Genomic DNA, 7,973 nt, shown 5'->3' on the forward strand with positions numbered 1-7,973 from the left:
AATTTTAGGCTATCGTATCAATTTATAACTGATGTATTGAGTAAAAGCTTGGATAATAACCAACAGCGATCAGTAAGCATTAGGAGGATTTGAGAGGTTACCATTCTTTGAAGGATCTATATTCCGTGCGCGTTGATTATGTGTTAAAAAATTGATTGATTTGGTAGCTGCTGATAAAAACTGCAATAAAGAACATCCGAATTTTCAATGGTGGGACCAAAGAACATATAAATTGAAGACATTCGATAACTGCTGATCCGGATGACTAACAGAGACCAGTCACTTAACCATGGCATTACGATGAAAAAAAAGTTCTCTTACGATATATTGTACATGGTGGCAAACCATGTTAGTTGGGCAAGTAACCCTGATCTAAACTGATATTTTGTAGTAGTCCATTAACCAGTCTTCTGCAAAATTTACATGCATTTATACAATCATTCAGAATTTTTTATTTAGATTGACAGTCTAAGCAACATTTTTTAAATGCCATCGTAATTTACATTATATACCATAACCGATTATTTTTGATAATTATCGAAAATATATATAATATTCCTGTAGACATTAACTTTCAAATTAATAAAGTAATTTTTATATGATTCAACAATCGTGAATATTCGTGCTAATTTATTAATTTGAAGATGGTAAGGAATAAGAAACAAATAGTTTGAAACAATATATGGTGATTAGTTCTGTATAATGTACTTATATATTTGTGCCTATAGAGTGATAATCCAATGCAAACTGCAAATGGCAGTGCTACTGCTGCTGATTGCGACAACGAGGCTAAAAAGAAATCTCGTATTAGATTAGAAGACATGACATCTCAGGATTTTTATACTGATATGTTTGCATACTATGGAACTCATGAAGAGAAACTTAAGGATAGAGCTCAAATTGTCGCATTTCGTACGGCTATGTATAACAACAAGCAACTTTTCAAGAATAAGGTGATCTTATGAAACTAATCTTGTATATAAAAATTTTTAACCATTTGTCACTTGGATTCTTAGGTTGTTTTGGATGTTGGTTGTGGAACTGGAATATTATCGATGTTTGCAATTAAAGCAGGCGCCGCAAGGGTTATTGCAATTGATAACTCCAACATACTAGAGTTGACAAAAAAAGTGTTTGAAGATAATGAAATGTCTCTTCATATTGATTTAATCCAAGGTGAAATTGAAGAAATTGAGCTGGGTGTGGAAAAAGTTGATATTATTATTTCAGAATGGTTTAGGTAAGACAAACTCGTAGAAAGCAAAAACAAAGTGTGTTAACGTTCAAGTTTTTTTTTATTAATAGCTAAAAACATTACAAATACCACATCTGACCAATACAGAATATAAGTATACTTATAGTTTATGATATTTAATGAGAAGTGCTGTAGTGTTGCATTAAATATCCTTGTATATAAAGAACTTGAAGTGAATAATTCAACTTACGTGCAAATAATTTGCAATATTACTTATATGCATATAAATATCAAAATGATAGTTGATTAAAACTTATATTAAACATATTTTTTTTTAGCTACAACTTATTTCATCTGTCTATATTGGATAAAGTATTGTATGCACGTGATAAGTGGTTGAAGCCCCATGGTCTCATTTTCCCAGATATTGGAAGGCTGTATATAACCGCAATTGAGGCTTTTAATAGCAAAGCTTTTAAGATTAATTGGTGGAATAAGGTATATGATTTTGATATGAGTTGTGTGCGTAAGGCCGTAATCAAGGAGCCGTCTATTTCTATTGTCTATGCAAATCATTTAGTTACAAACTCATGCCTAATAAAAGAAGTGGATCTCTATAAAATACAAAAGACCGATTTAGAATTTGCTTCAAAATTCCAATTGAAAGTACAGCGTAATGACTATGTTCACGCTTTTGTTACTTATTTTGACATAGAGTTTAGTAAGTGCTTTTCTCCAATTAAGTTTAGCACTTCACCTTGGACAGACGACACACATTGGAAACAATGTGTTTTTTACTTAGATGATTTTATAACAGTTAAGGAAGACGAAGAAATCACTGGGATTTTTGAAATGAAGTATTTACAAACAAAAAAAACTGCTTTATATTTTGGCATTAAGGTCGATTTTGAAGGAGAGATTTCTCAAATTCATGAAATAAACTCTTACAATATGGATTAAAATGATACGAATCTCCATTATTTTCTTTAAAAAATTAAAAAGTGATATTCAGAATAAATACATTTAATTTTTAACGTGATTTATGAAGAAATTACTAGTTTTTATTTAAAAAAGACTATTGTTTTTAATAGAGAGATTTAATAGAGATTACAAGTACCAAGTGTTAAACTCATGCCCTGCCAAGGCAAGTGTAACTTTTTAAAATTAAAATTAATTTCAAATATCAATTGAAATTTTAACAGAAATAAATTTTTAATTTATAATCAAAAATGGTTTTTATACTGAACATAGAGCAAGTCCTCACATAGCTTTAAAAAACAAACTTAGTTAAACTTTTTCCTTTAAGCTGCGAGTTTCAACTTATTATTTATTATTTACACAGCATTTGTATTAAAAATTTTAGGCTATCGTATCAATTTATAACTGATGTGTTGAGTAAAAGCTTGAATAATAACCAACAGTGATCAGTAAGCATTAGGAGGATTTAAGAGGTTACCATTCTTTGAAAGATCTATGATCCCGTGCGCGTTGATTATGAGTTAAAAATTAAGTTGATTTGTTAGCTGCTAATAAAAACTGCATTAGGGAACATCCGAATTTTCAATGGTGGGAGCAAATAACATATAATTTAAAGACACTCGATATGATGATCTAGTGACATCAAACTGCTGATCCGGATGACTGACGGAGAGCAGTCACTGGTTGTTTCATGGTATTCCGACGAAAAAAGTTTAGTAATAAAAGAAAAACAACCACTTTTCTTATCAAGTAATATTGTTCTTGACATTCATACAAGTTTCAGGTGATACTAATCTCGAGTAGACGTTTTTCTTAGAAGGACCTTTACTTGATTGTTACTTACCTTTACTTGTTAAGTAATGCCACAAGCCAATTATAAATATTATAATACCTTCTATATTATAGAATACCTTGTGACTTCTAGTACTATGCACATTTACCCATGATAGCGCACCTTTACGCAGTTAGCTCTCGTCGAACCAAAAAGGAATTTAAAGATCAAGAAAAAGATTCAACAAGAAACATTAGAAGACGGTCGTTCTAAAAACCTAGAGAAAAACCTCATCATCTATGGCGTGGCATGTCAATGCCGTTCTAATTATCATTTTAATGACATCATTTCCATAAGTATCCAACCTCAATCACACTTCCTTGCCACACTGCGATCATAAATACGAGCTTCTTTCCGCAATTAATGCAATATAAATTAAATCACCTTTAATACTGTAGTGTTCCGAGAAAATTTTTGGCATATTTGATTTTTTACTACTTATATGAACGAACTTATTAATGCACCTTAACGCTTAATGTAGTTTTTTAATCCATCCGCTAGATCAAAGCCAGTTTTCATACTTTTCAAAGCAGCCTACACTATCATTAGAAGCATTAATGTTGGGAGTATTCATTATACATCAAGTTTATATGATTTTAAAGATACTTTTAACTTTATTTTTAATTTTTATCTATCGATATGTGTTGTGTTCGATGTCAGTGCTGAACATTGCCTCAATATTCTTCAATTTGACGGACCTATTGGGTATTATAACTAATTGAACAGAATTTGATAATATTACATCTAATTTAAATATTTAATTAAGAAAGGAAAAATAAATGTGTTTTGTTTTAGTTAGCCTCTAACTAAACTATGATCGGAATTGAAAGTGGGCCATTAAACTAGATTGTCGCTATCCAGGGTGTTAACCCTGGTAGAGATGTACTTGGTATGATACTAATGCTAATAAATATTCTTTAATATACTCTGCTATTTAAGATTTGCTCTGCCAACTTAGAATCATTTCCTAAATAACCTATATATTTTGCCACTACCAAAAAACAACACAAATATGTTGCTATATGGGAGGAGTTACAAAGTCGCTGATCATCTAAGAGACCACAACTTAAATGGTACCAAATCGCTTTTATTCAGAATATTCCTCGGCAATTTTATCAAAAACTCCTATTATTTATAACATTTATACATTTATATATTTATATATTTCTATAATTAATCAAACCTGTGATATCTTAAAACATATTAGTTGAAAACATAATATAATGTATCAACAATACATATCAACAAGAGGCTTTGGTATGGAACTTGTTGATTTTAGCTTCCATCTGAAATGGCAGAATACAGCTATTATAAGATCTAAACAGAACAGTATCTGAATAATTATCTTAAATTTTTAAAAGTTTTTTATTTTATTTAGTTTATACCCAATCTGATAATATCCACCTGCCTACATACTTTATAAAGTATATGTTATTTTTTAACCACAACCGTACTTAGCGCAATTTAATGGGACCAACAAACCTAGTATATGGTAGTAAAAAATTTTAAAATATAAAGTATTGTTATTAAAAATTTTAATTAATCATACATTGAAAAGTGAAAAAATTGCGTGTGATGCTTGACGTGCAATCTGGAAAATTAAAAACAATTCACGCAAAAAGTAGTTCATTTACTTCGCTTTCGAAAAGTATTCTTTTTAATCTAGAATATATAGAACTTTTCGCCATCATCAATCATTTCAGAAGTCAACTTTTTTTTCTTCGTCATGCAACTGTGGAAAACTTACATTAAATATCCCAAGACATTTCTTATACAGTGAAGCAGGTATTAAAGGCTCTTTAAAACATATATTGCATATATGTCAGGCTACGCCTTAACACATCAAACATTTTATATAACACATCAAACTTTTATATAAAATAGTATACGTAAACCCTAAAATATTTTTTGCTTAACTCGTATACTTATATATAAAATGTCACATCTACACCATTTTTATAGCTTACATTGAATGTACCGTTTATTTAAAAATAGTAATTAGTTCAGATTCTTTAGGTCTAACGATTGCTTTTTTGCTCTCAGAGTCAAGGCTCTTATACGTATCAAAATCTCTTTTTAATCTTCAACCACAGTGATGAGGTCATACAAGTTTTGTATTGCACTACTTAAAATAATATTGATATGCTTCATGAGATGTCATATTCCACTATGAAGGAATACAATACGGCAATATAGTTTTATTAGTTTTAAAACAATGAAACATACCCCTTTTTTCACTGATATAGTTATCAGTTGCCAACATTTTTCTCTTCAAAAAAAGAGATTACAATATAATTTAAAACTGTGTATAATAAGACTTTTCTGGGAATAAAGGAAATTTGATGTTTTATTGTTGTTGGCCAATTTTAGCAATATGTATATATTCGGCTCTACCAAAACAGAGGCTTACAACTGGTAGTTTATGCTCCATTCTGCAATATATTTACCCAATTCCAATTAGCTATATTGGAATTTACCAAAGAACATAAACAACGCCTTTCACGTCATATTAATTTTAAAGCAACTGCATCACCCCAAAGCAATGTCTACAGGCAATGACTTGGTTTAACGCCAATATTTGCACGAGACCTCATGAAAAACTGGGAGCTGTGATTGTTTATTTATATAAAGATACATATATACATATATATATGGTTGGATGTTGGGACAGCGTACTGTCCAACAAGTGGCCCCAGTGAAGTGTAGGATTAGTCGAAGTAGACCACGAAACGACTTGGGTCCTTTTTCGTCCTTCGATTCTCGGATGTTGTTATTGAGTTGAAGCTGGAGTGGCTTCCGTTCGCATAACTACATCTTTTGTTAATGCAAGCAGTTCATTTAGCTTGAGGTTTCCTGCCAAGTCGTCACCAACCCAATGGTGTCCCAAGACAATCTTCCTCCTACTACATATATACATACATATATCTTTATTTTTATATCTTAAATAAACAAAATCTCTTGTCGTATGTCTAATGTTGTCTTGCATTAGTTGTTATTGGAAAGAAATCTGTTTAATTTAGGAATCGTTGCTGATATACTGATATACAATATTCTTTTTTAAATCCAAGATATTCTAGTTATCTTAAATTGTTAAAAAAAACATGTTAAGTAATTTGATTAAGTTTTGTCTCAAAGACACTTTCCAATGTGAGTTAATAATGAATTTATGCCTTATTTTTGCACATTTCTTTTATGTGACCTGTATTTAAAGAGGTAGTACCAATCCGATACTAGGTAATTGATGGCATACAAGATAATAAGACAACAAAATACAGACTATGTGTTGTAAAATCTATATAACAGTAAAATTCGTCAAAGTCAAAGTGTTAATACCTAGTTGTCATTTATAACCAATTGGCCTCCCTCCAATTGGCGCCGCTCATTTCAGATAAATCAAAATTTGTTTTTATGATCTAAAAACTATCTCATTTGAAAATAATATACATAACATATATCACCTTTAACAAACACAACAATATGTTATATTTAAATATGATGTAATAAAAAAGTCAAGTTGTCAGTTTCTGGATTATCGAAATAAAAAAGTAGACTTAAATTTTTGTTATTTTTTTATTCTTCATAAATTTCATAGGTATAGGAATCTCAATATAGAAAGGTTTCTATATATATTATTTACATGGTTTGGAATTATTTTGATTTTGATCACCTTCAGAATCTAAAAGTTCGGCATAATTTAATATAATATGAAAAATTCTTTTTCCTATTAGAGGCACAATTCCATCACCAAACAAAACGAAAACGTCAATATAACTTAGCGATTTTAATTTGTTCATAACTTTCAAGCGTGTATCCTCATTTAAATTTGAAAAGTCTAAACAAAAATAAAATATTTTATAATTAAAATAATAAAAGTAACATATATTGCAATGCAAGCTAACCTTTTATGAAAAATTGACAAGTATTCAATAACTGCGATAAGCTCTTATAGTATGGTAGAATGTCATATGCTTTTACCTCGCGAACTGTATGATCGTCTATATTAATAACGGTTGCCGTATCATTTGAATATTTCATAAACAAAGCTCTCTCCCATGCATCTTTTGCAGAATTATAAACGCAGCATACTTGCATTAACAAACTGCAAAAACATAAATTTTTATACATTAATAAAGTAATGTATAAAATTAGCTTAATAATTTTAAACTTTACTTATTTTTCATTTCATGCGATCGTTCCAACGTGTTACAGTAGTTCTGGATGCGTTCAACATCATCCCTTCCATTATCATTGCGGTAGTAGGAGGCAAATATATATCCATCCAGAAATGTAGAAGCATTAACTATATAAAGTCTTACTATTGTGTCCATAGGAATATAACAACGATAAAACGTATGATACTCGAAAACGTTATCTTCTTCTTTTACGGACAGAAATGGAATAAGATTGCCTATTACTGAAGCGACGGTATGCCGTTGTCTGATATCTACTAGTTGCATGTCATCCCGAATGTCACAATAGTGAATATTATATAGCATATGCTTTGACGAAAGTTTTTTCAATTGTTGAAGTGCTTTACTCTCTTCAACAATAATTTGACTATTTTCTGTTTCAACTTTGAAGATTTTACTTAACACCACTTTCTTTTGAGATAATGGGAAAAGACTTATAATTAAGTTAGTTTTTCGTAAGTGCGTTCTTTCGATATTTTCAACAATGTATCCAAAATCAATGGCAAAAATATTATATGTATTACTTTCTAAATTTATTGATGCAACCTAAAAATAAAACAAACAAAAGCGTGGGAATAAAATAAAACATTCTTCAAACACAAATAACTCACCTTTCCTCGGAATGAAAACGTTTTCTCATACCTCATAACTAATAAGTGATCTCCAACTGAAATAGTTTCGTGTTCATTAAAAACAGTTAGGTTATGCTCGATTGTATTGAGAATATCACTGTACCAGTGCGAGTAATAAGCTGTTACGCAGACCTTACTTATTGTCT

At 30.1% G+C, this 7,973-nt stretch overlaps 2 protein-coding genes across 2 annotated transcripts; one reads left to right on the plus strand and one right to left on the minus strand.

The window, feature by feature from the left end:
• The first annotated feature begins 560 nt into the window (after nucleotides 1–560).
• LOC119681400 (protein arginine N-methyltransferase 8-like) lies at nucleotides 561–2,195 on the plus strand. The gene is made up of 4 exons (XM_038094577.1): nucleotides 561–647; nucleotides 729–953; nucleotides 1,017–1,240; nucleotides 1,534–2,195. Exons 1-4 carry the CDS (start codon nucleotides 645–647, stop codon nucleotides 2,153–2,155), a joined length of 1,074 nt encoding a protein of 357 aa, XP_037950505.1. The 5' UTR covers nucleotides 561–644; the 3' UTR covers nucleotides 2,156–2,195.
• Nucleotides 2,196–6,584: 4,389 nt separating this feature from the next.
• LOC119682323 lies at nucleotides 6,585–7,966 on the minus strand. Its single transcript, XM_038095733.1, has 4 exons — nucleotides 7,807–7,966; nucleotides 7,176–7,741; nucleotides 6,905–7,104; nucleotides 6,585–6,837 (listed from the first exon to the last, which is right to left on the minus strand). The coding sequence occupies exons 1-4, from the start codon at nucleotides 7,840–7,842 to the stop codon at nucleotides 6,635–6,637; spliced, it is 1,005 nt and encodes a 334-aa protein (XP_037951661.1). The 5' UTR covers nucleotides 7,843–7,966; the 3' UTR covers nucleotides 6,585–6,634.
• Between the last annotated feature and the right edge of the window lie 7 nt (nucleotides 7,967–7,973).

The sequence above is a fragment of the Teleopsis dalmanni genome, chromosome 2 (genome assembly GCF_002237135.1).
Source record: "Teleopsis dalmanni isolate 2A chromosome 2, ASM223713v2, whole genome shotgun sequence".
Taxonomy (NCBI): domain Eukaryota; kingdom Metazoa; phylum Arthropoda; class Insecta; order Diptera; family Diopsidae; genus Teleopsis; species Teleopsis dalmanni.